This window comes from Carassius gibelio, chromosome B19 (assembly GCF_023724105.1).
Source record: "Carassius gibelio isolate Cgi1373 ecotype wild population from Czech Republic chromosome B19, carGib1.2-hapl.c, whole genome shotgun sequence".
In the NCBI taxonomy this organism is placed as follows: domain Eukaryota; kingdom Metazoa; phylum Chordata; class Actinopteri; order Cypriniformes; family Cyprinidae; genus Carassius; species Carassius gibelio.
Genome location: NC_068414.1, coordinates 1215595 through 1230163, shown reverse-complemented (window position 1 = coordinate 1230163; position 14569 = coordinate 1215595). Strand labels below are relative to the sequence as shown.

The window sequence follows — 14569 nt, the reverse complement described above, 5'->3', positions numbered from 1 at the left end:
CCGCACACTTTTTGCACCAGCTGCACAAGTTTGAAGGGAATGCTAAACCTCCATTTCTCCACCTGCTCCAAGGAGTTCTTTTGGGTGGAATAAACTCCACTGACCTCCTTAGATGCTTGGGTATTTTTTAGGATCCACTCCTCCACCTTTGCAGTGAAGGGAATGCCTATGAAGTCATACATCTCTGCAGCTTTGCGCATGGGGAATCGCGCAATGTCTTCGTAGCGCACTAGCATGTAGCGCCCACGAAGCCACGGTGGCTGCTTCAGTCCGATCTCAGCAGACATGCGGATGTTGTCACAGTTTCCTTTGAGCTTCCTTACTTCATCCTCGTCCACCGGAAGGTCTCCATCCATGGCCCAACGCTTCCAAACGTCATACTTGCTGGAGAAGGCCACCATGCGTGAGGCAAGGACGGCGCGAGGGTCTCTGACCAGCTGAATGAAGGTCATGTCGAGCCTGGGGTCCTCTGCCAGCGGCCGGAGTGTCTCCAGCTGCCGCACACGGACGGACTTGATGGCACGATGCTGCTTGTGTGCACAGGACTGAGCGGCCAGCGTCAGGTTGAGCGGCCCACAGCGGCGCTCACGGCAGTGGTATCGCTCAAACACCTTCCTGACCAGTGGCGTGCAGACAGGATCCTCGCACAGTGAGCGGCTGGACTCGCGCCGGAAGAGCGCAGGGGTAACATGATCCTGCGGTGGTGGCTCGATGAAGCTCTCCAGCAGTGAGAAGTCACACAGGAGCAGCTGTCGCAGCACGTCTCGATACGCTGGCCCCGCGACCGACGCGTTGGTGCCACCGCTTTCGACCGTCAGCATGCGCTCCACGTGCCACAGCGGCTCGAACAGGTAAAACATGCTGGAGCCCTGCTGGTTAAAAAACTCTCCCACGAACGAGGAGCCGGTGCGAGTCGTGGCCAGCAGAAGGATGTGTTTACGTCCTCCGGCTGCGGACGCCGCGCTCAGCTGGATGCTCTGAGTCGAGTTCTGCAGACTACTCAGGTGTTGATGGGCCGAGCTGTCCGTCGAGACATTGTGCTGTGCAGCAGACAGGAGAGAAGCACTGAGCATCAGCAGCGGGGTCAGTCTGGGGCTCAGTTTATCAGACACCCTAAAAAGGAAAAAGAAAGTGGATAAAGCTTTTAGTGCTAAAGGGACATTTCACCCAAAAATTATCATTCTGTCATTCTTTATTCTCCCTCATGTCCTTCCAAATGTGTATGACTTCCTTTCATCTGCAAAACACACTAACCATTTTTTGTCCATTCAATGAGTCAGATTGTCTCCAAAATTGTGTTCTTTCCAAAAAAGTTATAAGAGTTTGGTACAAGAAGAATAAATAATGATTTAATTTTCAATGGAACTATTCCTTTAATGTCTATACTCTTCTCAAAGAAGCAATTACTCTAAGAACAAAATGTGTACACAGCAAAATTAATAACTCAACTGACAAGCTTTGATTTGAATGTTTTCTGACTGTTATTCAGATAAATGTAATCCTCCACTGCATCACCAAATCAAACACAAAGGTGTCACACATACAGAGGAACAAACAGACGAGGAGAGTAAGAAAACTACCTACTTTGAAATAATGTTGTTTTCCTTTTCTATGATGACCAGAGCCACAATAAAGATGATAGAAATGGTATATTTAATGCGCATTCTTGTGCGTGATTGTGTTCAGTGGGTAATTCACTCTCAGATCATTCCTTCATATTTTTCCTCTGGTTGGACTCTGAAATAAAACACACACACGACACATGAGTCATGACAAACCCTGTAAAACCACACTAATCTAGATTTATTCTCCACTTCATACCCACAAATAAATCTGATTTAAAAGTATTTCCTTTTTATAGCATGTGTGTAATCATTAATTCAATCAGTCTCATTGCAGTCACGGATAGTCTGTCAGTAGTTACTGTAGATAATTATTCTTAGGTCTCGTATGATTGCAAGAATATACAGGAGCATAGTTTGTAGCATTTGTTTAAATGTGTTTTATATTATTAATAGCATTGTCAAATGTTATATATGAGTTATGCTTTACAGTCTGACATATAACAGCAGGTTTGGCTTTCATAAATAATCAGAATAAGTCTCTTGATGAGGTAGAAAAAGACAAATCACATGAAAGAAAAGTGGACTTGGATGTGTTTGTAAGTGTAGTTTTATGAGCGATGTGCAGGCCATTCATATGGAGTCAATTCAGCTGCATTTCTATGCTGTTTCTACACTGTTTTTATACAGTTATGAACTCTGCATAGTTTAATAAATATTCACAGCACAACATACTGGATAAAGACTTACTGAACTTTGCTCTGGAAGCAGAAGACAAAGAAGTAGTAATAATAATAGTGAGTAAACACAACTAATTATCACACACTGTGAATCATGAAATACTGACGTCACAGTAGAGGATGCTGGGTGGGGTCTAAATTAAAAGCTATATATTAATAGCTATAAACACTAAAATATAAAGACACTCAATAATATAAATAATAATATATAATAATAATAATAATAATAATAATACAAACAACAGAAATCTGGGTAACACTTTACAACAAGGTGAACCTGTTTGATTGTGTTTGTGCTCGACTGTGTCATTTTTTTAGTATGCACATGGTTGTACCTCCGTATATAAAAGAAGAACAATTATTGCTTATTTTGATAATGTGTGTGTGTGTGTGTGTTTTGGAGAGCGCTCAGTTCAAAAGCCTCATACAAGGATAAGTTTTCTGTATGCATTTACACTTCGATCTGAGCGAAAACAGCATATTCTTGTGTCACGGCTGACACAGAAAAGTGTACACCGTTTGCTAAAATTATTTCAGTTAATTTTTGTTTGTAATTAATGTACACAGAGCACCCCATATTGACAGAAAACACAACATTTTTACACGTTTATTAAAAAAGAAAAACTGAAATATCACATGGTCCTAAGTATTCAGACCCTTTGCTCAGTATTTAGCAGAAGCACCCTTTTGATCTAATACAGCCATGAGTCTTTTTGGGAAAGGTGCAACAAGTTTTTCACACATGGATTTGGGGATCCTCTGCCATTCCTCCTTGCAGATCCTCTCCAGTTCTGTCAGGTTAGATGGTAAACGTAGGTGGACAGTCATTTTCAGGTCTCTCCAGAGATGCTCGATAGGGTTTAAGTCATGGCTCTGGCTGGGCCATTCAAGAACAGTCACGGAGTTGTTGTGAAGCCACGTTATTTTAGCTGTGTGCTTAGGGTCATTGTCTTGTTGGAAGGTGAACCTTCGCCCCAGTCTGAGGTCCTGAGCACTCTGGAGAAGGTTTTCGTCCAGGATATCCCTGCACTTGGCCGCATTCATCTTTCCCTCGATTGCAACCAGTCGTCCTAACCCTGCAGCTGAAAACCCCCCCACAGTATGATGCTGCCACCACCACGCTTCACTGTTGGGACTGTATTGGACAGGTAATGAGCAGCGCCTGGTGTTCTCCACACATACTTATCCCCTGATAGCTCAGTTTGGCTGGACGGCCAGCTCTAGGGAGGGTTCTGGTCTTCCCAAACGTCTTCCATCTAAGGATCATGGAGGACACTGTGCCCTTGCCACAATACTGTCTCTGAGATCTTCAGACAGTTCCTTTGATCTCATGATTCTCATTTGCTCTGACATGCACTGTGAGCTGTAAGCTCATATATAGACAGGTGTGTGGCTTTCCTAATCAAGTCCAATCAGAAACATTAAACAATTCTGTGTTTTTCTGTCAATATGGGATGCTGTGTGTACGTTACTGAGGAAAGAAATGAACTCAAATAGTTTTAGCAAATGGCTGCAACATAACAAAGAGTGAAAAATGTAAGATGGTCTGAATACTTTCCATATCCACTGTATATAGTGTAGCAACTTAAAGACTACAGATGACGTTTCTCACTAGCGGTGTAATAACAGCGACGTTTACAGTCGCTGCAGCAGAAGAGTGTTTAGAGACGCACAGAGGTACGTTAGACTAATTCACATAAGCTCTCTCTCTCTGTGTGTGTGTGTGTGTCTGTCGCTCTCACTCTCTAATAACTTCATTAATAACTGCATTAGAATGCTATCAATGGCTCAAGCCTCCATTGCCAGGTTAACAACGTTTTGGTAGTAGCGAAAAAGGCATTGGATGAGATGCGAAAGAAATAGTCAAATTCGCTTCGTGACCGCATCACCACCTCGGGGTGCATTATTTTTCTAATAATTCAACAGCCCGTCGTCAATTATTCCTTACATATATGATTCCAATCAGCTTATCTTTGTAAAATGGCACAGCTTCTTAAATCTTAGCTTCTTAATCAGTCAGTCAAGCATTATATTATGGTATTAAGTGCTATTTAATGATATAACTTTAGTGATTAGAACTAAAACTTGGTAACCATGTACAAGTATGAATGCATATTTGTCATTTTAACTAAACTTAAGACTGGTGGTGATGCTTAAGATATTGTTTGTCATTAAGGGTTTCTGTAAAAAAAAAAAAAGTAATAGATCATATTAATTATTATTAAAGATAATACTACTACTAATTCTACTACCATACTAACAATATACAATGCACTATGGATTGATGACCTGCTGGGTTCATGAATATTAATCACGTTGTCTGCGCTCGGTTAAATTGATTTGCTGAAATCAAAACAGGGATGGTAATAGATGAGCGCCAGCCAATGAAATTGTCATTCTCGCATTAGCTCCGCCCACTACAGGAGTAACCAGTATATCTTCTGCTCCATTATTTTGTTGGGAAAATCCAATAGAGAATATAGCTTGCATTTAGTGCATCGATTTAGTGTGGTAAGACCCTCGCTCTCTCTGTCTGCATGTGTGAGAAACAGCACTATCAGCAAAGCGACGGCTTCAGAGCGTCCTTCACACAGAGTTTACGGAGCGTCAAATACAGGTGCACTGTGCATCCATTAGTACAGATCGCTCTACGTTCAGTGAGTGATAATGTGCTAATCTTATAATAGCCTTAAACATACACACACTGGCGAGTAAAATGTAAGAATTTATTAGCCAATGGCTAACAATAGACATAATTTAGTCACCAGAGTAAAATTTATTCACAATATACGAGTGATTTACTCGCAATGTAGAGGGTTGCAAAATATCTTAGATTGTTTAACAAAGCTTTTATGGGTTTGGAACGACATGGGGGTAAGTGATTAATGACAACATTTTCATTTTGGGATGAAGTATTTGTTTAACTAACATTAACTAAGGTTAATAATTCCAGTAAAAATGATAATGCTCACAGTTAGTTCATGTTAATGTTAACAAATGAGACTTTATCGTACCTTCAGTAAGTCAGACTTACAGAAATCTGAATGGTTTTCAGAAATGGTTGAGGTGTTTAAACTGATTCCACCTCACCATGATTTGAAAAATACCTTTACAGTAAAAAAAAAAAAAACTTTGATAAGCAACATTTGCTGTGATTTTTCAAAGAAATTTCTGAAACTGCAAACAGACACAGAACAACAACAAAAAACCATTCATACACTAAACAGCAACTGTGACGGAGATATTGCCTTAAAGCCACAGTACAGCTAAATGTGAAATCGACTGATTACACCTCTACAGTTTTATCTTTTTCTTTTATGCACACAGTTGAGGTATGAATTGTCTAGATTGTCTAACAAATCTTTACATTTTATGTGTCTGTGCATAGATGGCATAAATTTGCTATTATACTGGTGATAAAAACATGTTTGGCAGCAGATATTACAGCATCATCCCAGACACATTGACTCAACACTTATAGGTTCAGACGGAGTAAATCCTCTGTAGTCTGTTATTTAAAGAAATAAATGTGTTTCAGTAAGATTCCAGTTTCAAGAGCTCTGAGCAGAGATCAAACCCGCTGAATTCAGTGTCCCAGATAGTCAATTGCTCTAATGAAGAAGCAGTTTAAAGTCTTTGTGGAAAAAACAAAACAAAAAACTGACATTGGAACAACATGAAAGTACAGCATCACATACAGTACAGTAGTATGTGTCAACAGTATGAGTAAAGTAGTATTTAAATGATGTATAATTAGTATGTCATTGGGATTTATGAGCCGGGGTATAGATGTGCAAACATTCAAAGACTCTCACCTTCAGGACACTATAACCATTCCTCTACAGCAGGGATGTTTGTGACCGTGTGTGGGATAATTACACAGTACTGAATGAGGCAGAGAGAGAAGCTGTCCGGCCAGCAGACGGTGGTTAGGAGGCAAGTTCTGTCTTGCACTGTTAACCTGAGCCACAAATTAGACTCAAAAAACCTTTACATCACCACCAAAACTCTGATCAAATCATTTCATGTATTTATGCGAGTGAACACTCATTTTCCCACGCTGTCTCTGTGACTCTTTCATCTCTAGTCTTCTAAACAAACCCTGAACTAACTGGAAACAGCACCAAAAAATCACCTAAAATGCTTCTGTGTTTCTATTCTTGTTTATTGGCAGTAATCATCTACGTGCATGTAATAACCAGAATACAAACCTTAACAAAACAGGAGATCTTCACCATGTTCCTGCATTATTCACAGTCATATTTAGATTGCTGGTCAAAAGTAAATGATCATAGATTATCATCATGTAAAAGACCTGAAAGCTGTTCTTCATCTCACACTCGTGACACATTCCTCACACACATACTAGAGAGACTGACACAGCGAACCCTTCAGTTAACAGCACTTCATCTGATCAGAATCAACTAAAGACCTGCGAGAAACACGCACAGCATTTCAGCAGAAAGGAGCCCTCGACAAATCACACAGCGCTATGATTATATTCATACAGTGGATTGATAGTGATGCAGTAATAAATCTACAAATGTGTTACAGCATCAGTCGCAATCACCGACACGCGATACATTGACTCACTTACGAAACATTACATACATCACTTACTTGAATGACGTCATTCAACTATTATATCAGCCAACAAGAAACACATCGAAAGTCATTCATAATCATTCTGATATGACAACGGAATAAAATAAAGCACAATGATACTGTACCATTATATTTCCGCGTTCATTAGTTTCCTCGTTCACTTGATGGAAAAAAACCCCCCACTAAAATGCAGATCACGGTGTGAAAAATTCAGTATTTAAAAAAATCGAATCCATCATTTAATAATCATTCACGTCCCGCTCTGTAACCAATTAAGACTATTAAATCAAGCATATACCTACACAAACATCTAAAATGGATCGAGAATGCAAAATAAACTCACTGATGTAGTGTATTTGTGGATCGAAATACGTTTTCTTTAAAAGCAACGCGCTGAGAGACAGATGCGCCTCATCAGCGGAGCGAGTCTGACTCCGAGAGACACAAACACCGCCGCTGCGTCACCGCGACGTGCGCGCCCCCGCGCCTGTTCAACATTCTACATATTTCAATATTACAACCAAAAGAAAAAACAACAACAACATATTTTACTACAGGAGCACCAACACAGTGCAAAAGTGTATGACAGCTCGGTAAAATATGCATTTTCTTTCTATAAATAATAATAATAATAATAGACTTCCCTTAATCATTTTTTGGGGTGTTTATTAATTTATCGGAATAATCGAATACCATTTACATTGTGGGAGAAAGTGTGGCTACTTGCTCGAAAAGGTTTCAGTATTATAGTTTAATGGAATATTCATTTTAAAAATTAATATTATGTTGGAATGATATGGCTTTTTTCTTTGTTTATTGGGAATGATCAAAACAAAAACAAAAAGTTGCAACAATATTCGGTATTCATACATCATTTTTAAATCCAATATTGTTCAGTCTTAACAGTATCATACCATTAGTTTACTTGTTTATTAAGTATAATTTTTCTAGTATGTGATTAATAATTAAAAAATAGTATAAACAAACGTACATAAATTAATTTAAAAGCTAACTCTAAAAAAATTAACAAAATGTAGACCGTTTGTCAAAGCAGAAGAAGTCCAAACTTCAAGACCCATAGTGCATTGCGTGGCTGTCGCCGGACTGTGACGTCACGCTCAGGAACGTTCAGGAACTTGTTTACGGTTTGTTGCGTCATTGGTGAAGACGCATCTGAAAGGTGAAATTAGATAACAAACCAACTGGTGAGTTTTACTTAATATAATGTTTTACAAAACGAAAAATGTAAATGTCATTCTACATGATTATTCGCTGGACTCATATTTAGGCAAACACTGATAGCAGTGAAGATCCTCTGCTCGTTCTTGAGTTTGTAACGTTTGTTGCATAAAATCGCCCTCTTGTCCTGTTTAGCAGCTGTATTCACTCTGCTTCACGCGAATGTGAAAATATCTTTGTTTTTCTGTTCTTAAGGAATGATAATTAGCTCTAGTTTCTGTCTGTTTTTCATGTCCTCCTGCCTGGACTCAGTACTGGTCAGAGATGCTGGTCACACGCCTGTCATGCCTTCGGTCAGTCCCTGTGCTGGGCCTGCGGTCAGCCCTGATGAAGTCCGGTCCAGCTCAGATCAGACCACAGCAGGTAACAAACCTCTCTTGTGCTGCTGTCAGCCAGATAAGAGCCTCACTGGAGCGCTGTGTTCTGATCATGTGTTGTGTTTCATGTTGTTTTTGATCAGGGTTATTCCACCAAGACAAGACTGGGATTTCGCCGGAGCAAGACGGTCAAAGATCAAGCGTTTCAGCCTACTACAGACACGGCAATTAAAAGTGAATTCTATTAACATGTCCTTTTATAAAGACAGTTTTCTGGACATTTATGCATGTAAAATTATGAGGTTTTTAGTGCTGTTCGTGTGTGTCTCGGTGAAACCATGTGTCTAATCAAGAGTTGTTAGGCTTGTTTGAGATAGACAGGTTCTGCATGCTGGTTAGAAATGCTGTGCTAAAATACTCTACAGCATTTACCAGCAAAATAAAATCATGTCAGCTCATGCTCATTGGATTAGAACGATCAAACACACAAAATGACATTTCTATGATATTTAGTAGTAGCTTATAAGTGGTGACTGTCTGTTTGTATGCATATGACAGGATTTTTCAGAAAAATGTATACAAGACAATCAACCAGATGATGAACCCTATTTACAGCAATTATTATATGATGCAGTCACACTTGTAGAATATTTGTTAGTTCTGTTTGTTGATTCAGGGTCAGCATCATCTCTTCCCATGTGTTCTGGATCCAGACACAAAACATAGAAACAAATAGAGATATCGTTAGCATAGCTGCTGTTCTAACAAAGTATAAATTAATTAGTTTTGTTGATCAGATGCAACTGAACTGCAGTCACAATTTAAGAGATACATTATTCGAATGCTTGGTGAAAGAGATGCGTTTTTAATCTAGATTTAAACAGAGAGAGTGTGTCTGAACCCCGAACATTATCAGGAAGGCTATTCCAGAGTTTGGGAGCCACATGTGAGAAAGCTCTACCTCCTTTAGAGGACTTCGCTATCCTAGGAACGACCAAAAGTCCAGCGTTTTGTGACCTTAGGGTGCGTGATGGGTTGTAGCGTGGTAGAAGGCTAGTTAGGTACGCAGGAGCTAAACCATTTAGGGCCTTATAGGTAAGTAATGATCATTTGTAACTGATACAGAACTTAATAGGTAGCCAGTGCAGAGACTGTAAAATTGGGGTAATATGATCATATTTTCTTGACCTGGTAAGGACTCTAGCTGCTGCATTTTGGACGACCTGTAGCTTGTTTATTGAAGAAGCAGGACAACCACCTAGAAGTGCATTACAATAGTCCAGTCTAGAGGTCATGAATGCATGAACTAGCTTTTCTGCTTCAACACACGTTCAGACTTGCACCTGTTCTTTGTGTCTTTAGATTGTGGACGGAAACTCTTAGGCCGTGCTCACACTACAGGAGTTTTAAAATCATAACTGATTTTGAAATCTGGTTGCAGCACACACATGAGGAGAATCTTTACAGATTACCTTCCCTGAAACCTTAAAGGGGGGGGGGGGGGATGATCGTTTTCACTCAATATCCTGTTAATCTTGAGTACCTATAGAGTAGTACTGCATCCTTCATAACTCCAAAAAGTCTTTAGTTTTATTATATTCATAAGAGAAAGATAGTCTGTACCGATTTTTCCCGGAAAAACACGAGCGCCTGGAGGCGTGACGTGTGGGCGGAGCTAAAGAATCACGAGCGCCAGTAGGCTTTTGCGTTGAGAGCGTTAGGAAACTGTGACACCGTGAGGAAAGCAGTTTTACTCACCGCCTGCGGTTCCAACACACGATCGTGACCCTTTTTCGTTGGGACTGCATCATCCTTAAGAAATAAACGATGTGCAAATCCGGCGTCAAACTGGGCCTTGTTTGTAAAACAAGCATCTTCGAAATGCAGGGAACAAACACAAACACTTGCACAACTCCGTTGATGCTCTGTAAAAATAAACTCCATCCACTGGTCCCTTAATGCTGTTTCTCTTTTGGTAATCTGTGCAGGGTTGTCTTGCCCTGGCAACCAAAAACACACTTCTTTTGTGACATTTGGCGACGCTCTCGCTCTGATCAGTGAAGTCTGTTGTGCTCTCAGTGCTCTGCTATACGGGAGCGCGCTCTTCCGGCAGAAGTGCCTCAGGACCCATATAAGGAGATTCCGCTCCATCTAACGTCACACAGAGCCATACTCGAAAAAAACTTTCCCAAACTTGTGACAAACCTGAAGGAGTATTTTTGGAACAGAAATACTCCTTCAAACGTACAACTTAATTTTTGAAACTTTGTCCATGTTTAGCATGGGAATCCAACTCTTTAACAGTGTAAAAAACTCAGTATGCATGAAATAGTGTTTCACCCCCCCTTTAAACATGCACACACTACAAGATATTATTAAGATGATCTTCCCAGAGGGAGCCTCACGTGATCTCACAGCAGATCGTCACTGATATTAATGTTTACATATGTTAGCTAGCATGCTAGTAGCTTTCTGCACTTACCCGGGGCATTTCACTCCAGCGCTTCTCTTTCTCCTTACGGTTGTGATGCTTTTCCAACACATTATACAGACAGTAGTGTTACTACAAAATGTCCAGAAACAGTTTCCTATGTCTCTCCTATCCAACGGAGCCGCACATCAGCTGTTGTGTGGTTTTGGGTATTGGCTGTGAAAGTACTGACGTGATCATATATCCATCACCATCCCGATTTAATTCCTAAATATTAAACATGTTTGAAATTAATCAGGGCTGCCCTGATTTGTGTGCGAGCAGATCGAGAGGTGCAAGATTCGATCGGTGAACGCCTCACATTACCAGATCATCTGCGCCGAACATCGGGACAGATCGAGGAGCTCAACAAGATGTTTGCTCAGATTCTCGGGAACATGAAATCGGGCTAAAAATCCTGTAGTGTGAGCCAGGCTTAAGTCTTAACACTGGACTAAGATAAAGTAATCTTGTGCTAAATGCTTTAGACGCTGTTCTCAGCTGGATCTGCTGCTTGTGATCGGATCAGCTGAGATGTCTCTAAACCTCTAAAGTTTCAAACTCTAAATATGTAAAGGATATTTATATTTATGTCCCTGGGCGCCTCTGTGTTTGTGATTGTCTTCTCTGCAGTCGACAGCATGGGCCGGATCGTCCTCGCTGGAGGCGCAGCCGTCGGACTCGGAGCTCTGTGTTATTACGGCTTAGGGATGTCCAATGAGATGGGAGCCATCGAGAAAGCAGTGTAAGAATCACCTTTACATTCAAACACTCTACATCAGATTCACCTGATTATTAAAATGATCCTGTCTGTGAACCAGCGGCTCTTCTCTGATCTTGGTGGTGACTGGTGTAATCCTATAGTCTCTGATTCACTACGAAGCAGTTCAGTTCGATCTCTGCAGAGGAAAGTTGATACTTCTCATGTTAACAGTTTTATAATCATGTCATTGCTGGCCAGATGGGTGTCCTAAGCAGAATAGTATTGTTGTGCTCCATTCTCCTCCATCAAACACAAAAAAACTAAAACCTACTATAAGTGCTCAAAATAGAATTTTAATAAAGTAAATAAATAAATTGAAATTAAATTGTATTATTATAGATTACAATTGTAGCTCTGTACAATTATCTATTAGGGCTGGGACAACGCATCGAGGTCATCGATGACGTCGACGCAAAGAATACGTCTTCGCAAAATATGCGCATTGATTCGTCGACCTGTTTTTATTTCTCTAAAAAATGTTTACCTTATGTGCGCTGAATATACGCGATGACCGTATCAACATTCTGTCCAACGTTATATAACCAATCCAGGGGTTTTTCTGCATTGATCTTTTTTTTTTGGCGGCTGTCAAAGCCTTATTTGATCGCTGCGTCTGACAGAGCGCGTACGAGAGAAAGCCCCGGCTGCGCGCGCACTCACAGTCTTCAAACTACACGAGCTCTCTCTTTCTCTCTCTTTCTCTCTCTCTCTCTCTCTCTCTCTCTCTCTCTCTCTCGTGCATATTAACCAAAATCATTAGACACGATAGAAAAAGGGCGGAACGCCAAAGTTTCACGTGGAGCATTCAGAGATTTTTTTTTCTCTCCATGACAGGCTGCTGGCTCCCACTGTTAATTTTTTTTTTTTGGAAAAGCACTCTCTGTATTAGCGTAAAGTCCTCAAGCTTACATTGGTTACTGTATTCTTTCAATTGCTCTAAACAAGTATTTTGGGTGACCTTTTTTATTGATGCTAGACATCAAGTTGTTGTTATTTTCATCTGAAAGAAGAACTTTTTTTCAGTAAGCTAGGCCCTATGTGTTCAGTAAGCTTGTTTCAGTAAGCTGTGTGTTTTCAAGGCTTCAAGGTTTTATTGAATGCTATCTCTATACAAGTGCAAAGTAATGCAGTCTTTTATTTTCTAATTTTAAGAGCAAGAAACATATATTGCAATGTTAAGGAATTTGTGTTTTTTATCAACATGTATAAATTGTTAGTAGTCAATTAATGGGGAGATAATCAAAATCAGTCTAAAAAGTTAATTGTTAGATTAATCGATGCATCGAAAAAATTATCGCTAGATTAATAGTTAAAAAAATAATCATTTATCCCAGCCCTATTACCTATGGATATGATTTTATTAATACAGTTGTCTGATTGATTTTATAGTCAAGCATTCAGAAGTCACACAAAATAAAATGTTAACTAGAATGAAACCATGGTTAATTTTGGTAAGGGTTGTGATGTCCACGTTTTTGTTGAAGACATTAAAGAATCTGTAGCATTCCTTTAAAATAAAGGTGGAAAAAATTAAGTGGATATTTGAATTAAATGTTTAGTCAATAACATGCCACTGTTGCCCTTTGCAAGCATTTGTAATAATGAAAATTGTTTATTTTGTATTACATTATATTTTAACAGTGTTATTCCATAAAACCATATGATTTTATTAATTAACCAATCATTATTGCATCACTGTTTTTATATAATACATTTTAAGTCATGAAAAGTAGAATATTAATTCAAATGCATTGTTAGTGGAGAAATTATTACAGACATTAAAACACGTTACCAACGTACACAGTCCAAACATATTCACGGGAATATGAACGTAGCCACCTGAAAGTGATGCACAGGCTTCATCTTGGACTTTAAAATTTTTCTTTTCTCTGCACCGCACATAGCTGATGTTTTTTCCCAGATATAGCTTAGTTATACATTAATTATGTTGATAAATTGTATTCAGCCGCAAAGGAGTTGAGAGCGAGAGCCGATGTGGGATTGACGCGTCACGTGTGTTTACTGCAAACTACGTTCATCAGAAAATACATTTTTAGATTTTAATATTATATGTATATGTTAATATTAAAGATCACGTTTTTGTTTTTTTTGAAGCTTTGATTGTGTTCACAGTGTGAAATATAACGTGTTCATGTTTCACGTGTAAAAAAAAAAAAAAATTCACCTCTCTGTATACCGCTGTTTTCACTGATAAAAACGGGCTGATGACTTCCTTGTTCTATAAATTCCCTCCTTCAGAAATACGAAACGAGTTCTGATTGGGCCAGCGGTTCCTGTGCTGTGATTTGACAGCAGCTGAGCGCACGCTGCCCTCCTGGAAACATGTTTTGAGAGTTTTGGGAAGCCAGTGTGCAGGAGCATGTGCTTATAATCACAGGAGCGTTTTTACTGACAAGATGCGCATGAACAGCGCATTCGTTTTTTTTGCACAGCCCTAGCATCTAGTTAACAAATCTAAACAGTGTTGCCCTTTGTGTAATAAGTTCATCTTTTACAATTTTCGGGAACCGAGTTAAACATAAATTGTAACCATTAATCTCCAAGTACAGCGTCCCTGGGAAGCCCAAACAAAGAACATTTGACTCAGAGATGAAAATAACAGCGTTTCGACGACAAACACAAACGCAGCTCTTCCTCTTCTCCATCGGAGCGCAACAAGGCCACGCCCCCTGTTTGTGTATTCATGTGGGCGGAGGTTAGTCAAAAAACTGTTTCAGTGACGTCATTCCTGCAGGAACTAAAGGGGTGTAGTCCAAACGGGTCGTTCGATGTAGGCGAATTCTGTTAAATAAAAATCTCGCTTGGCTTTGAGCTTTAGAATTTTACAGATATTATTTATACTCTAACAACAA

The 14569-nt window shown here is 39.7% G+C and overlaps 2 protein-coding genes across 9 annotated transcripts in view; one reads left to right on the top strand and one right to left on the bottom strand.

The window, feature by feature from the left end:
* Positions 1 to 5: 5 nt before the first annotated feature.
* On the bottom strand, positions 6 to 7023 carry LOC127978796 (carbohydrate sulfotransferase 3-like; the record flags this gene model as incomplete). Its single annotated transcript, XM_052583697.1, has 3 exons — positions 6118 to 7023; positions 1585 to 1737; positions 6 to 1113 (listed from the first exon to the last, which is right to left on the bottom strand). Coding segments are annotated over exons 2-3 (1188 nt in total), but the record flags the coding sequence as incomplete, so codon positions are not given.
* A 945-nt stretch (positions 7024 to 7968) lies between these two features.
* The window catches only part of LOC127978797 (growth hormone-inducible transmembrane protein), a 36266-nt gene continuing 29665 nt past the window's right edge, over positions 7969 to 14569 (top strand). For 2 of the 8 annotated variants that reach the window (XM_052583705.1, XM_052583706.1), the window contains exons 1-4: positions 8094 to 8112; positions 8361 to 8509; positions 8607 to 8697; positions 11567 to 11678. In XM_052583705.1, coding sequence (XP_052439665.1) covers positions 8411 to 8509; positions 8607 to 8697; positions 11567 to 11678 — 302 coding nt within the window. In that variant the 5' untranslated portion in view covers positions 8094 to 8112; positions 8361 to 8410. Of the gene's footprint in view, positions 8115 to 8360; positions 8510 to 8606; positions 8698 to 11566; positions 11679 to 14569 lie in introns of all 8 variants that reach the window. The other 6 variants (XM_052583702.1, XM_052583703.1, XM_052583701.1 and 3 more) reach the window with 6 other exon arrangements.